Below are 17,047 nucleotides of genomic sequence, written 5' to 3' on the forward strand. Positions count from 1 at the left end.
AAGAATCTTCTCCAGTAATTTGCCCACCACTGAAGTAGGACTCACTGGTCTATAATTCCCAGGGTTTTCCCTACTGCCTTTCTTGAACAAAGGAACAACATTTGCCACCCTCCAATCATCCGGCACTACTCCTGCGTCCAGTGAGGACGCGAAGATCATCGCCAAAGGCGCAGCAATCTCTTCCCTCGCTTCCCGTAACAACCTTGGATATATCCCGTCTGGACCCAGTGACTTATCTACCCTAATGTTTTTCAAAAGCTCCAGCACACCCTCTTTCCTCACGTTGACATGCCCCAGTGTATCAGCCTGTCGTACGCCATCCTCACAAACATCAAGGTCTCTCTCTCTGGTGAATACTGAAGCAATTCATTAAGAACCTCCCCGACCTCTTCCGACCCCAGGCACATTTCCTCTTTTATCCCTGATTGGCCCTACCCCCACTCTAGTCATCCTCCTATTCTTCACATACGTGTAGAACGCCTTGGGGTTTTCCTTAATCCTACTCGCCAAGGCCTTCTCATGCCCCCTTCTAAGCTCTCCTAAATCCATTCTTAAGCTCCCTCCTGGCTACCTTGTAACTGGAGAGCCCTGTCTGATCCATGCTGGTTCTAAACCTCAGGAAAGCTTCTTTCTTCCTCTTGACAAGATATTCTACATCTCTTGTCAACCACAGTTCCTTCACTCTCCTATCCTTACCCTGCCTCAGTGGGACAAACCTATCCAGAACCCCATGCAAGTTCTCCCTAAACGACCTCCACGTTTCCGCTGTGCACTTCCCCATTGAGTATCTGTTCACAATTTACGCTCCCGTTCCTGCCTAATAGCCTCATAAATCCCCCTCCCCCAATTAAATACTTTCCCATATCGCCTGCTCCTATCCCCCTCCAAGGTTATAAGACAGGGTGAACGCACACAGTCTTTTCCCCAGGGTTGGGAAATCAAGAACCAGAGGGCACAGGTTTAAGGTGAGGGGGGAGAGATTTAATACGGACCTGAGGGGCAACTTCTTCACCCAGAGGGTGGTCCGTGTGTGGAACGAGCTGCCAGAGCGAGTGGGTGAGGCAGGTACATTAACAACTTTTAAAAGACACTCGGACAGGTCCACGGATGGGAAAGGTTTAGAAGGATACAGGCCAAACGCGGGCAAATGGGACTGGCTTAGATGGGGATCTTGGTCGGCACGGACCGGTTGGGCCGAAGGGCCTGTTTCTGTGCTGTGTGACTCTATTTTGGCCTCAGCACCAGTTCGCTCCCCGTTCCCTCGAACCCCACACAGCTCAGGGGAAGGAGACATCGCGAGGATTGCTGATCTCCCCATCTCAGTCAGTGGGTGACCACCTTATTCCCGAAATGAGGTCTGGGGGGGGGGCGGGAGGGGTGGGGGAGGGGGGTGGTTGGAGAGACGTCCCACCAGCTCCCACCCCGTCCAACCCCAGTGAGACCCAACTCTCCCACATCCGAAACCCCGAGCCCTCCTCGAGCATTCCTCTCCGGACGTCTCAGGCCACTCATCCTTTCCAGCATGCTAGCTCTCCCGGGACGGTGAAGGGGAAGTGGAGAGGGTTCCCATCAGCTGGGGGGGGGGAAGGAGGGATGACTCAGGAGAGGGTGTGGCTGACCACCCCCACAACTCCCTGCCCTCGTCCTGTCCCCAGCTCCCCAATGGACACTACAAGGAGATCAGCGAGATCCTGAGAAGGAAGCGGAGCGGCCGGGAAGCGGGAGGGCGGCCCGGCGTTCCCGGAGGCGCGGAGGCGTCCGGGGGGCCGGCGGCCACGCAAGAGGACGTGGCCGGGAACGGCGGGGACCGTCAGGAGGTAAGGAGACCCCCAAACCCCAACCCCCGAGATTCCCGGGAAAAGTTCCTGAACGGCGCTCCGACCCTCCCGGAGCGTTCCTCCATCTCTCCGCAGCCCCTGCCCCCTCGCCCAACCCCACCATCCTCTCACTGGCTGTCCGACCCCTCTCTGAATGAGGCCACTCAGGCCCCTCCAGCCCTGCTACCCCCCCCATTGTATGACATCACGGCCAATCCATGTGTAACCCCAACCCCCACCTCCACATGTACCCCGGTGACCTTTCATCACCTTCGCTGAGCAAGAACTGGCCTGTCTCCGTCGTAAAAGCATCCAAAGCCTCTTCCTTGCACTGTCCTTTTTGGGAGAGGCTTCCTCATGAGAGGGAACATCGCCTCGCCTCCGATTTGAACCAGCCACCTTCTTAATTTTCAACAGTGGCCCCCTGGTCCCAGCCACTCCCACAGGAGGAAACACCCTCCCCACCACCCCACCCCGTCGAGAACCCTGGGGAGAGAAGCATAGAGTCTACCCCCAGTGGGCACTCATCTGTATCAACCCCATCTCCCCGCACGTGTCCTGTAGCCTCCTATACCCGGGCGTTGCACTTTGGAAAGTCAAATCCAGGCAGGACCTTCACAGTGAACATAGGGCCCCGGGGAGTGTTGTAGAACAGAGGGACCTTGAAGTTCAGGTACACGGGTTCCCTGAAAGTGGCGTCACAGGTAGACAGGGCGGTGAAGAAGGCGTTTGGCATGCCGGCCTTCATTGGTCAGGGCACTGAGTGTGGGGAGGTCACAGTGCAGTTGGACAGGACGCTGGTGAGGCCGCACTTGGAGTATTGTGTTCAGTTTTGGTCGCCCTGCTGCAGGGAAGATGTTACTGAACTGGAAGGAGCGCAGTAAAGGTTTATGAGGATGTCGCTCCGTCCCAGGCACCGTCCGGGGGAACCTCCTCTGCACCCACTCCAGTGCAGTCACCTCCTTCCTGTAGTGTGGTGACCAGAACTGCCCCCAGTGCTCCAGCTGTGGGCCGACCAGTGGTTTATAAAGCTGGACCAGAACCTCCCTGCTCTTGTATTCTGTGCCCCGGCTGATGACGGCAAGGATCCCGCACGCCTTCCTCACCACCTGATCTATGCTGCCTCCTTCAGCAATCCTTGGACTGGTACACCGAGGTCCCTCTGTTCCTCAGTACTCCCCACCGTTCACAGTGTGTGTCCTACCCTTGTACACGGAGGTCCCTCTGTTCCTCAGTACTCCCCACCGTTCACAGTGTGTGTCCTACCCTTGTACACCGAGCCCCCTCTGTTCCTCAGTACTCCCCACCGTTCACAGTGTGTGTCCTACCCTTGTACACCGAGCCCCCTCTGTTCCTCAGTACTCCCCACCGTTCACAGTGTGTGTCCTACCCTTGTACACCGAGCTCCCTCTGTTCCTCAGTGCTCCCCACCGTTCACGGTGTGTGTCCTACCCTTCCAAGATCTGACACACTTCAGTCCAGTCACCCCTCTCTCCCTCCTCTGACCTCCAGCGGATACGAACCCACCCTGTACAACCTTCCCCCCTCAGGCAATCCCGGTGCGGGCATGGGATTCCCCCCCCCCACCCCCGGGGGCTCCGGTTCCTTCTCATGTCCCAACGACGTGCGGGGTCGGAGGGTGAATCGGCCGCTGTGAATCGCCCCCCTGGTGTGTGGGTGAGGGGTAGAATCCAGGGGGAGTTGGTGGGAATGGGGATGGGTGTAAATGGGTGGTTGATGGGTTGGCACGGACCGCGCGGGCCGAAGGGCCTGTTTCTGAGCTGGGGGAGGGGGTGCAGTTTGCGGTGCTGCCATTTGGCCCCTCCAGCTCTGCTAGCCCACCCCCGGGAGAGCAGGGTGTTGGGGGGGGGGGGAGTGTGAGCAGGACGGTGACAGATCACCTGCCCTCGTCCCATCCCCAGCACCAGGAGGGGCACTACGAGGAGATCCCCGAGGTCCTGAGGAGGAAGCGGAGCGGCCAGGAAGCAGGAGGCCATCCGCCCGGCGTTCCCGGAGGCGCAGAGGCATCCAGTGGGGGTCCGGCAGCAGCTGACGGTGACCCCGGGGCCACGGACTGCGGCTGTCCCTGGGGGGAAGAGGAGGAGGACACCGCCGGGGATGGCGGAGTCTATCAGGAGGTAAGGAGCCATCTCCCCCAACCCTCCGAGATCGCTGGGAAAAGCTCGGGAACGGCATTACGACTTTCCTGGAGCGTCCCTCCCCCAATCCTTCTGAACTCCATCGAGTGCAGGCCCAGAGACATCAAACACTTCAACTACAGAAACAAAGGACCGCAGATGTTGGAATCGAGATGAAAAACTCTCCGATGCTGGCTGTCCCGTACCCGCACCTCCCCGAATATCACCGACTGCATTCGGTGCTCTGAGTGTGGCCTCCTCTACATTGGCGAGACCAAACGCAGACCGGGCGACCGTTTTGCAGAACACCCGCACTCTGTCCGTAACCGCGATCTGCGTCTCCCCGTTGCCGGTCACTTCAACTCCCCCTCCCGCACCGATCTGTCAGTCCTCGGCCCCCTCCACTGCCGGGAGAATTCCAAACTGGAGGAAGAGCGCCTCGTTTTCCGTCTTGGGACCTTGCAGCCCAACGGCATGGACGTTGAATTCTCCCACTTTAAGTAACCCCCACCCCCACGCCCTCTTCCCTTTCCCAGGCTCTCTCACCTTTTTCTACCCCGTCCACCCCCCCGGTGGATCTCCTCTCCCCTCCTCCCCCCCCCCCTCCCCCCGGCACCTGCCCATCGCCATCTCTTCCCTGTATCTACCTATCACCGCCCTGTGCCCACCCCGCCTCCCCTCTTCTGCCCACCTATCCCTGCTGTTTCTCCCTGCTATATATCGGGCTTCCCCCTTTCCCTGACCCGAGACGTTGACCGCCTGCTTTTCTCCGCGGATGCAGCCTGGCCCGCTGAGTTCCTCCAGCGTCAGAGTGGTTTTCAAACACTGAAACTACCCGTCTATGCCTCTCTGTACCCCCGTGCACAGACGCAAAGAGGGTACAATGACAATGTTTAAGAGACAGTTACATAGAGTCATAGAACAGTGCAGCACAATACAGGCCCTTCGGCCCAATGTTGTGCTGACCTTTAAACCTCGCCTAAGACTATCTAACCCCTTCCTCCCCCATATCCCTCTATTGAAAATTCCTCCATATGCTTATCCAGCAATCTCTTGAATTTGTCCAATGTACCTGCCCCCACCACCGCCCCAGGCAGCGCATTCCGTGCCCCAACCACTCTCTGGGTAAAAAACCTCCCTCTGATATCTCCCTTGAACTTCCCACCCATTACTTTAAAGCCGTGCCCTCTTGTATTGAGCATTGGTGCCCTGGGAAAGAGGCGGTGGCTGTCCACTCTGTCTATTCCTCTCAATATCTTGTACACCTCTATCATGTCTCCTCTCATCCTACTCCTCTCCAAAGAGTAAAGCCTGAGCTCCCTCAGTCTCTCCTCATAATGCACACTCTCCAAACCAGGCAGCATCCTGGTAAATCTCCTCTGCACCCTCTCCAACGCCTCCACATCCTTCCTATAATGAGGTGACCAGAACTGGACACAGTTCTCCAAGTGTGGTCAAACCAGAGTTTTGTAGAGCTGCATCATTACCTCGCGGCTCTTAAACCCGATCCCATGACTTATGAAAGCTAACGTCCCATAAGCTTTCTTAACTACCCTATCCACCTGTGAGGAAGGGTTTAGAGGGAATATGGGCCAAACGCGGGCAAATGGGACTGGCTCAGGTCGGGACCTTGGTCGGCATGTACCAGTTGGGCCGAAGGGCCTGTGTGACTCTGCGACTCGACCACGTTCCCTCTTAATGTCCTCCGCCCCGGGGAGAACAGACCCAGTCTCTCCGCTCTCTCCTCGTAACTGAGACGCTCCGTCCCAGGCACCGTCCGGGGGAACCTCCTCTGTACCCTCTCCAGTGTAGTCACCTCCTTCCTGGTTCTGACACACTTCAATCCAGATGCCCCCTCCCTCCCTCCTCTAACTTCCAGCGGATACGAACCCACCCTGTACAACCTTTCCCCCTCAGACAACCCCGCTGCAGGCGTGGGATTCCACCCCTCCCCCAGGGGCTCCGGTTCCCTCCCACGTCCCAACGACGTGCGGGGTGTCGGTGGGTTAATCGGCCGCTGTGGGGCTTGCGGGGAAGACATTTGGTCCCTCCAGCCCTGCTAGCCCACCCCGGGAGAGCAGGGGGGGTGGGGGAGTGTGAGCAGGACGGTGACAGATCACCTGCCCTCGTCCCGTCCCCAGCGCCAGGAGGGACACTACGAGGAGATCCACGAGGTCCTGAGGAGGAAGCGGAGCGGACAGGAAGCGGGAGGGCGTCCGCCCGGCATTCCCGGAGGCGCGGAGGCATCCGGTGGGGGTCCGGCAGCGGCGGATGGTGACCCCGGGGCAGAGGAAGAGGAGGACGGGGATGGTGGCGGCTATCAGGAGGTAAGGATCCGCGAAGATTCCCAGGGGAGAAAAAAGTTCGGTGACAGCTCCGGAGGTCGGGATCGAACCGGGGTCTCTGGAGCCATGAGGCAGTGGCTCTACCTGCCGCGCCGGCCAATCCCGGTCGGAGGTGGGCGACCTCGCCGCAGATGCTGGCACCCAGAAACAAACCCCCCCCCCCCCCACCGAGGGCGCTGGGTGAGCTCAGGGTTGTGGAGAGGGAAAGCCGTCCATTCCGGGACTCCCTCCCCGGCGGACGCCGGCGGACCGGCTGAGTAACCACGGCGTCCCCCCTGCCCTTTGAGGGGCCTTCCCCCTCCCGGGACCCCCTCTTCCGAGAACGCAGCTCGAGGGAGGGTCCGGTGGGCCTCGGGGTGCGGGAGGGATGAACGGGACCAGCCCGCGATGTGGGCACAGGAAGATCCCGTGGCGACTGGAGGCCGGCGGGCCCAAGCGAAGTGGGAGTTCGCCGCGAGGAGCCGGGATTGCTCTCCCGTGCCGCGTTCTGGCGCTGGAATCGTGGGCGGGTGGGGCGGTATTGGGATTGGATTCCCTAACCACGTCCCTCCGCTCCGTCCCGGACAGATCGACAAGGCCCGGCGCGCGGCGGATCTCCTGGCCCGCCCCGTGCCCAGGCCCCCCACGGAGACCTACGCCGTGGTGAACAAGCCGAAGCGCCACGTGTACACGGAGCCGGGCCGGGGGCCGGGCTGGGCCGCGGGGGACGCCCACACCTACGCTGAACCGGATGGGGGTGCGCGGGGCGCTGGGCGCCGGGAGCCTCACCACGAGTACACGGAGCTGGAGCCACGCCAGGCCCGCAGGACCAACTACTATGGGCCCGACCCCACCCGGGCCGCTCCCGCGGCGATGACCTCCAACCTTGCAGCCCGGCCCCTGCCGGAGCCCGGGGGGAGCCTGAGGCCTGCCACCCAGACCTTTGACCCCATGGCCAGGTCTTTGCCAGACCCCGCTGACCTGACCTTTAACCCCAATATCCGGCCAGTACCGAACCCTGAGGGAAGCCTGTGGCCTACTGACCCGACCTCTGACCCCAAAACCTGGCCTCTGCCTGACCCTGGGGGGAGCCTGAGGCCTACTAACATGACCTTCGACCCTACGTCCCGACCTCTACCAGAGCCTGATTGGAGCCCGAGGCCAGCTGACCCGACCCCTGTCCTCAAAATCCGGCCACTGCCTGACCCTAAGGGAAGCCTGAGGCCTGTTGCCCTGACCTTTGACCCCATGGCCCGGCCTTTGCCAGACCCTGAGTGGAGCCTCGGGCCTGCCGACCCGAACTCTGACCCCAAAATCCAGCCGATACCAGATCCTGATTGGAGCCTGAGGCCTGCTAACCTGACCTCTGACCCCACAGCCCGGCCTTTGCCAGTGCCTGATTGGACCCCGAGGCCTGTTGACCTGACCTCTGACCCCAAAATCCAGCCACTGCCCAACCCCGAGGGAAGACTGAGGCCTAATCCCCTGACCTCTGACCCTAAAATCCGGTCAATACCAGAGTCTGATCGGAGCCTGAGGCCCGCTGACCTGACCTCTGACCCCGCCGCCCGGCAACCACCAGATCCCAGCCGACGTCCAAGGCCCCCCATCCCTGCCAGGCCGCAGGTTACGTCCCCGACCTCTGAACTCAGCTCCCGGCGACCGCTGGATGCCGAGAGAAGCCCTCGGCCCGGGGAGGCCGCTCCGCCCATCTACGCGCAGCCGGTGCGGAAACACCGTGGCCCCAGCCCGTCCCAGACTGGGCCGGCGCCGGCATTCTCTCCGGGCAGCCCCCAGCTCGACGACCCGGTGTACGGGGCCTTACCCAGCGCCTGGCGGCCCGTTCCCCGCCCGGAGACGCAGCCCAGGCCCGCTCCCCGGGCGCCAGCCTCTCGCCCGAGACCAGGCCCTGGCTCTCCGGAGGCCACGCCCAGGACGGTCCTCGACCAACTGGAGGCCGCGTCCAGGACGGGGGCCAGAGCGCTGGAGCCCGGGCCGAGGCCCGTTCCCAACCCACCAGGGATGGCAGTGAGGCGAGTCCCTGGCCAGTTGGACACCGGCCCGAGACTAGCTCCCAGACCACCGGAGAGCGCGCCGAGACCAGGCCCCGGCCTAGCGGACAACACGCCGAGACCACGCCCTGGCCTAGCGGAGAACGCACCGAGACCAGGTGCCGGCCTAGCGGAGTGCGCGCCGAGACCAGGCGCCGGCCTAGCGGAGAGCGCATCGAGACCAGGTGCCGGCCTAGCGGAGTGCGCGCCGAGACCAGGCGCCGGCCTAGCGGAGTGCGCGCCGAGACCAGGCCCCGGACCACCAGACGCAGGCCCGAGACCAGCTCCCAGGCCACCGGACAACCTGCCGAGACCAGGCCCTCGCTTGTCCTGCCCGACTCCGGGACCACCTGCCCGCGGTTCGCCGAGACGGGACGCGCCTCGGGACGCCTCGCCGACTCCGGACGCCAACCTGTACGAGAGTGTCCTGGACTACCAGCGGCCTTCGCCGGCCCGGCCTGCCTGCAGGAGGGTGAGGGTCCGTCCCGTCCCGTGTCACCTTGGCTGGGGCCGTCTCCACAACCTCCGCCCCTGAGTTTGGGCCCAGCGGATCCCAAGCACGTGGGAGCGTGGACCAGTGTTTAACGGAGGCCCAGTGTCATTGATGGAGGCTGGGAGGATGATTGACAGGTGTCCGTCATTACCCCAAGGCCTAGCAAGGGTCGGTGGGGCCTGGGAGTGGGAGTGAGCGGTACCCAGGTTATACTGAGGAGTGAGAGGGGTCCACCCGAACACCAAGGCCTGGCATCATTGCTGGCGCCTGGGGCACTGATGCCCACACTGCCCCCACCAGGGGCTCCGCAGCCCACTGCCAACACCACAGTCCAGCCTCCTTAACGTCCCGTCTCCCGGTTGGATTGTTAAACTCAGCTGTTACTTCATCAGTTACAGGAAGCCCAAGGCAGGGCCTAGAGCCGGTGACGGGAACAGGCCCTTCGGCCCACCATGTGGTGCTGAACTAATTAAACCAGTGATTAAACGCCAAACTAAACCAATCCCTTCTGCCCGCACAACGTCCATCTCCCTCCATTCCCTGCACGTCTACGTTCATATCTTAAGCCCCTCTATCGCATCTGCCTCCACCCGCACCCCTGGCAGCACATTCCAGGCACCCGCCGCTCTCTGTGTAAAAAGAAATCTTGCCCCGCACGTCCCCTGTAAACTTTCCCCCTCTCGCCTTAAATGCGCTCCTGCTGGTGTTAGCCAATTCGACTCTGGGGGGGGAAGATACCGGCCGTCTACTCTGTCCGTGCCTCTCATGTAAACCTCTATCAGGTCTCCCCTCAGTGGAGAGAACAACCCAAGTTTGTCCGACCTCTCCTCATAGCACTAAACCCTGTCAAAGAGAACAGGCTCTGGAGGCCACCTTGTCCCCAAGATAAAATGCCTCCTTTTTTTAAGCAGTTTAAAGTTCATAGTTGGTTCATAAAGCTCTGAAGGTTGCTGGACAATCGCAGCAGCTCAGGAGAAGTGTTGCGACGCACCGGTCGGCCCACAGCTGGAGCACTGGGTGCAGTTCTGGTCACCACACTACAGGAAGGAGGTGACTGCACCGGAGAGGGTGCAGAGGAGGTTCCCCAGGACGGAGCGTCTCGGTTATGAGGAGAGAGCGGAGAGGCTGGGTCTGTTCTCCCCGGGGCGGAGGGGGCTGAGGGGGGACCTGATAGAGGGGGACAGAATTATGGGGGATGGAGATAGGGTGGAGAGTGGGAAACCTTTCCCCAGGGCGGAGAGGCTAAAACCAGAGGGTTCAGGGTGAGGGGTTAAGAGGGGATGAAAGGGGAAATGTTTCCCCCCGGTGGGGGGTTGGAACGCACTGCCTGATGGGGTGGGGGAGACAAGAGACCCTCCCAACATTGAGGAGGTATCCGGACGGCCAGTTGAATCACCAGGGCAGGGACGGCCTGATTTACAATTATTGACTCACACGGCATGTGAACAGGCCCTTCTGCCCATCGAGTCCGTGCCGACCCTTAACCACCCGCTTACACCCATCCCCGCACATTCCCACCAACTCCCCCCCTCCAGATCCTACCCCCCACCCACACACCGGGATGGGGGGGTGGGGGCGATTCACTGCGGCCGATTAACCCACCAACCCCACATGTCATTGGGATGTGGGAGGGAACTGGAGCCCCCGGGGGAAACCCGCGCGGTCACGGGGAGCGTGTAAACGCCACACACACACGACACTACAAGGGAAAGCAGTCTTAAGTAGCAGGGCCCTTAACAGTGTCGATGTACAGGGGGATCTTGTGGTCCAAGTCCATTTCTCCCTGAAAATGGCTGCATAGGTCGACAGGGCGGTAAGGAAGGTGTACGGCACGCTTGCCTTCATTAGTCGAGGCACTGAGTTCAAGAGTCGGGAAGTCACGTTGCAGCTTTATAAAACTCTGGTCAGGCTGCATCTGGAGTATCGCGTTCAGTTCTGGTCGCCCCTGTTACAAGAAGGATGTGGGGGCTTTGGAGAGGGTGCAGAAGAGGTTCACCAGGACGCTGCCTGGATTAGTGAGCTTGAGCTATAAGGAGAGGTCGGACAGACTTGGGTTGTTTTCTCTGGGGCGGCGGAGGTTGTTAGATCATGAGAGGCACAGATAGAGCAGACAGTCGGTATCTTTTATTCTCCAGGGTCGAAATGTCTAATACCAGAGGGCGTGTATTTAAGGCCAGAGGGGGAAAGTTTAAAGGAGATGTATGGGGCAAGATTTTTTTTTACACAGAGGGCGGTGGGTGCCTGGAATGTGCTGCCAGGGGTGGGGGTGGAGGCAGGTACGATAGAGGGGTTTAAGAGGCTCTTAGATGGGCCCATGGATGTGCAGAGAATGGAGGGGGATGGTCACTGTGCAGGCAGAAGGGATTGGTTTAGTTAGGCGTTTAATGACTAGTTCAGCACAACACTGTGGGCCGAAGGGCCTGTTCCTGAGCTGTCCGGTTCTATATGTAAATGCTGGAGACACAGAATACCTGAACACCGCCTTCCCTCACCTCTGGGATGTTAGCATGAGGCCTCAACCTTTCCGGGCATGGCACTGACGTCCTGGGATCTTTGTTTTCCTCTGCAGGGCGAGTCCTGACCCAGCACAACAGCTCCCCCAGCGGGACACCCGGCCGAGGGGAATGTGCCCACGGACGCTGAGCACGGGAGACGGGAGAGCGAGGGGAGCCGCCCTCCTCCTCCTTGCCCCAGCCACCGATGAGGGTTAAACTGCCCCGTTGCAACGGACACTCTCCATTCTACCCGTCGGGAGTGGCTGACCAGAGTCCAGCGGGGAGCGGGAGCAGGAGGAGGCCATTCCGCACAAACCCTTACGCTGCTTTGCGATGAACCGCGTTCGGCCTGCTGACACCAACCAGGCAAACCGTCCCTTCCGGCTCTCCGCCGCCTTCCAGGGAAGGGTGGGAACTGAAATCTCTGCACCCAAACCCCCTCCCTCCCTCTCCCCCTCCCCACCACCCACCCCTCACAAGTCTCCAGACCCCTCTCCACCTCTGAACTTTGAAACAAGATCGCACAGGCTGAAATAAAAATGCAAACACTCATCAGGTCAGGCAGCAGCTGCGGAGAGAGACAGACAGACAGACGGTCGACACTTTGGGTCTGCTATCCTTTGACGCAGACCTGAAATGCTCACTGTTTCTGGGCACTGGGACGTTACGTTGCAGTGCTACAAGTCGCTGGTGAGGCCGCACTGTGTACGGTTTTGGTTGCCCTGCTATAGGAAAGACAGGGTTAAATTGGAAGGAGCGCAGAGGAGATTTACGAGGATGTTGCCGGGACTCGAGGGCCTGAGTTATAGGGAGAGGTTGGCCAGGCTGGGTCTTTATTCCTTGGAACGTAGGAGAATGAGGGGAGATCTTATAGAAGTGTTTAACATTATGAGGGGCATAGATCAGGTGGACGGTAACAGTCTTTTCCCCAGGGTAGGGGAGCCCAAAACTAGGGGGGTGTAGGTTTAGGGTGAGAGGAGAAAGATTTAAAAGGGACTTTTCAACGCAGAGGGTGGTCAGTAAATGGAACGAGCTGCCAGAGGAAGTGGTTGAGGCAGGTACAGCTGAGTCATTTAAAAATAGGTACATGGAGGGGGCAGGGCTTGGGGGGGGGGGGGGGATATGCGCCGAATGCAGGAAATTGGGACTAGTTGGGGCGGACACCGTGGTCGGCAGGGACCAGTTGGGCCGAAGGGCCCGTCTCCGTGCCGTCTCGCTCTGTGACTCTCTCCACAGACGCTGCCTGACCTGCCGAGTCCAGCGTTTTCTAGATTTGATAATCCAGTTATGCTTCTCAGGTCCGACTTGTGAGCTCAAATTAATCCACGTTTCTTAACTTAAGGACTCACCTCAAGAGTCAGGTTCATTGTCAGTGGGGGTGTGGGAAGTGAGCAGGGAGGGAGGGGTGGATTTGTTGGGGGGGGGGCCACTCCCCAGGCGATGTCTGGGACACTCGGAGAGAAGGGGAGGACACCCCCCCCCCCACCCCCGTGTTCCTGGGTCAGGCGCCGCTGGTCAACACACAGGACTGCAACCCCCCCACCCCCGCAACACAGGCCCCGGGAGGGTCTGGCGCAGGGGGTGGATGGGACCGACACTGAGGGTACCGACTGTGTTAACACACAGAACACGGGGGTCGCAGAGGGAGTGGGAGGGGGTCGCAGAAGGGGAGAGAGGCACAAAGGGAGGCTGAGAGCCAGGGAGAGGGAGAAAGAGAAGGGAGGGGGAGGGGGGAGGGAGAGAGGGGGGAGGGAGAGAGGGGGAGGGAGAGAGGGGGAGGGAGGGGGCAGCTACTGAGAGGAGGAGAGGGAGAGTCAGCCAGCCGTGGGCAGGACCGGGTGCTGACACATCAATGCCTTCAAGGTGCTGAGAGCTTCACACTCAGTGCTGTGCCTCGATCCCGCAGAGGGCTGTCTAAGCCATGGACCTAAGGTGGGGGGGGGGGGGGGGGGTGGTGGTGTTGACCTACCCCTCTGCACGGACTCTTGTCACCTCTCCAGCCACCCACAGTCAGCTGCCCCTCACCAAACCCCACCCCAAACACCAGACCGCGAGTCCCCCCACCCCAGGCAAACTTCAGCGAGCAGAGGGGGCTGCTCCTCTCCGAACCGGGGCTGTGAAGCAAATGGCGGCTCGGGGGCGGGTCACTCACTCACCCCCTCCTCAGGAGGGGGGTACCACAGTCACACAGCAGGGAAACAGGCCCTTCGGCCCAACCGCTCCGTGCCGACCAAGATTCCCATCTCAGCCAGTCCCATTTGCCCGCGTTTGGCTGTCCGAGTGTCTGTTAAATGTTAATGTACCTGCCTCACCCACTCCCTCTGGCAGCTCGTTCCACACACGGACCACCCTCTGGGTGAAGAAGTTGCCCCCTCAGGTTCCTATTAAATCTCTCCCCTCTCACCTTGAACCTGTGCCCTGTAGTTCTTGAATCAGAATCAGGTTTATTATCGCTGACGTATGTGGTGAAATGTGTAGTTTTGCGGCAGCAGCACTGTTGAAGACATAAAATTACTATAAGTTACAAGAATAAATCATGCAAAAGAGGAATAATGAGTGAGTGTCCATGGGTTCACGGACCGTTCAGGACTCTGATGGCGGAGGGGAAGAAGCTGTTCCTGAATCGTTGAGTGTGGGTCCTAATGTATGGGTCAGGAAGTTGTGGGCGTGCTATGTTGGCACCGGAAGTGTGGCGACACTTGCGGGCTGCCCCCCCAGAACACTCTACGCAAAAAGATGCATTTCACTGTGTGTTTGGATGTACGTGTGACTAATAAAGAAATCTGATCTTATCCTCGTGCACCCTCAGCGAGGGGAGCGACGGGCACAAAGCCGTTCTCCTGCACTCTGTGGTGTGACGGGACCTGGGTGGGGAGAGCTGCTCCCTCGCAGCTGAAGTGGCCCGGGTACAATCCCGATCCCCGGCGCCTCCCTCCACGGAGCTCCAGACCCCCCCCTCCCCCCGGACACGCGGGCCGATACGCTGCTGTAAATCGCCCGCGGGGCGTGGACGTGCGTTGGAATAGGGCCATCGAGCGGTACGGCACGGATACAGGCCATTCGGCCCCACCAGTCTGTGCCGACCACGGTGCCCACCCAGCTAGTCCCAATTCCCTGCGTTTGGCCCATATCCAAGCCCTGCCCCTCCATGTACCTATCCAAGTGCTTCTTAACTGATCCTGTTGTACCTGCCTAACCCACTTCCTCTGGCAGCTCGTTCCGTACACTCACCACCCTCTGCGTAGAAAAGTTGCCCCTCAAGACCCTTTTAAATCTTTCTCCTCTCACCCTAAATCAATGTCCACGAGTTTTGGGCTCCCCTACCCTGGGGAAAAGACTGTTACCGTCCACCTTATCTATGCCTCTCATAATTTTAAACACTTCTATAAGGTCAACCCCTCATTCTGCTACATCCCAAGGAAGGTTAATGTTCTGGAGCATGTTGATATCAAGAGAGAGGATGTGTTGGAGCTGTTAGACAATATTAGGACAGATAAGTCCCCAGGGCCTGACGGAATATTCCCCAGGCTGCTCCGCGAGGCGAGGGAGGAGTTTGCTGAACTGTTGGCTGGGATCTTTGAGTCCTCATTGTCCACGGGGATGGTACCGGAGGATTGGAGGGTGGCAAATGTTGTCCCCATATTCAAAAAAGGTAGTAGGGATAGTCCAGGGAATTACAGACCAGAGAGCCTTACGTCCGTGGTGGGCAAGCTGTTGGAAAAGATTCTTAGAGATAGGATCTATGGGCATTTAGAGAATTATGGTCCGATCAGGGACAGCCAGCATGGCTTTGTGAAGGGCAGATCATGTCTCACAAGCCTGATAGGATTCTTTGAGGAGGTGACCAGGCAGATTGATGAGGGTAGTGCAGTAGATGTGGTCTACACGGATTTTAGTAAGGCATTTGACAAGGTTCCACATGGTAGGCTTCTTCAGAAGGTCAGAGGGCATGGGATCCAGGGAAGCTTGGCCGTGTGGATTCAGAATTGGCTTGCCTGTAGAAAGCAGAGGGTTGTGGTGGAGGGAGTGCATTCGGATTGGAGGACTTGGATGAGGGGGTAGAAGGGTGGGTTGGCAAGTTTGCAGATGACACAAAGGTCGGTGGTGTTGTGGATAGTGTGGAGGGCTGTCAAAGATTGCAGAGGGACATTGATAGGATGCAGAGCTGGGCTGAGAAGTGGCAGATGGAGTTCAATCCGGTGCAGTGTGAGGTGGTACACTTTGCAAGAACAAACTCCAAGGCGGAGTACAAGGTTAATGGCAGGATTCTGGGCAGTGTGGAGGAGCAGAGGGATCTGGGGGTTCATATCCACAGATCCCTGAAAGTTGCCTCGCAGGTGGATAGGGTAGTTAAGAAAGCTTATGGGATGTTAGTTTCATAAATCGAGGGATCGAGTTTAAGAGCCGCGAGGTAATGATGCAGCTCTACAAAACTCTGTTTAGACCACACTTGGAGTCCTGTGTCCAGTTCTGGTCGCCTCATTATAGGAAGGATGTGGAAGCGTTGGAAAGGGTGCAGAGGAGATTTACCAGGATGCTGCCTGGATTAGAGAGTATGGATTATGAGAAGAGACTAAGGGAGCTAGGGCTTCACTCTTTGGAGAGGAGGAGGATGAGAGGAGACATGATAGAGGTGTACAAAATATTAAGAGGAATAGATAGAGTGGACAGCCATTGCCTCTTTCCCAGGGCACCAATGCTCAATACAAGAGGGCATGGCTTTAAAGTAATGGGTGGGAAGTTCAAGTGAGATATCAGAGGGAGGGTTTTTACCCAGAGTGGTTGGGGCATGGAATGCGCTGCCTGGGGCGGTGGTGGAGGCAGGTACATTGGTCAAATTCAAGAGATTGTTAGGCATATGGAGGAATTTAAAATAGAGGGATATGTGGGAGGAAGGGGTTAGATAGTCTTAGGTGAGGTTTAAAGGTTGGCACAACACTGTGGGCCGAAGGGCCTGTGTTGTGCTGTACTGTTCTATGGTTCTATGAAGCTGGAAAGAGCGCAGAGGGAGATTTATGAGGGGAGATTTATGAGGACGTTGCTGGGACTTGAGGGCCTGAGTTATTGGGAGAGGTTGTGCACATTGGGACTTTATTCCTTGGATTGTAGACTGAGGGGTCATCTTCTAGAAGTGTATAAAATCATGAGGGGCATCGATAGGGTGAATGCGCTCAAAGTCTTTTCCCCAGGGTTGGGGAATTGAGAACTAGAGGGCATAGGTTTAAGGTGAGAGGGGAGAGATTTAATAGGGACCTGAGGGGCAACTTCTTCACCCAGAGGGTGGTCCGTGTGTGGAACGAGCTGCCAGAGGAAGTGGGTGAGGCAGGTACATTAACATTTAACAGACACTTGGGACAGGTCCGTGGATGGGAAAGGTTTAGAGGGATACGGGCCAAACATGGTCAAATGGGTCTGGCTTAGATGGGAATCTTGGTCGGCACAGACCGGTTGGGCCGAAGGGCCTGTTTCCGCGCTGCGAGACTCGATGTTTCAACAGGGGAGAAGATGGAGGGTTGGCTCAGAGACGTTCAAAAATCAGGAGAGACTCCGACCAGGTCAACTACGTTGAACAGAATGATAACGAACTGCAGTCTGAAGTAAAACAGAGCACTGGAAACCCTCGGGTCGGGCAGTGTCTGTGGGCAGAGGAACAGAGCGAATGACTCATGCTGAGAGGGGGATGGCAGGTGAAGGATGAGGGGGGAGAGGGAGAGAAAACATTTCATGGT

At 58.7% G+C, this 17,047-nt stretch overlaps 1 protein-coding gene across 1 annotated transcript in view; it reads left to right on the forward strand.

The window, feature by feature from the left end:
• The window catches only part of LOC127587392 (basic proline-rich protein-like), a 13,668-nt gene extending 663 nt beyond the window's left edge, over positions 1-13,005 (forward strand). The window contains exons 2-6 of the mRNA XM_052045691.1: positions 1,656-1,817; positions 3,740-3,955; positions 6,097-6,282; positions 6,868-8,802; positions 11,393-13,005. Coding sequence (XP_051901651.1) covers positions 1,656-1,817; positions 3,740-3,955; positions 6,097-6,282; positions 6,868-8,802; positions 11,393-11,404 — 2,511 coding nt within the window. The 3' untranslated portion in view covers positions 11,405-13,005. The remainder of the gene's footprint in view (positions 1-1,655; positions 1,818-3,739; positions 3,956-6,096; positions 6,283-6,867; positions 8,803-11,392) is intronic.
• Positions 13,006-17,047: the final 4,042 nt, after the last annotated feature.

The sequence above is a fragment of the Pristis pectinata genome, chromosome 40 (assembly GCF_009764475.1).
Source record: "Pristis pectinata isolate sPriPec2 chromosome 40, sPriPec2.1.pri, whole genome shotgun sequence".
NCBI lineage: Eukaryota > Metazoa > Chordata > Chondrichthyes > Rhinopristiformes > Pristidae > Pristis > Pristis pectinata.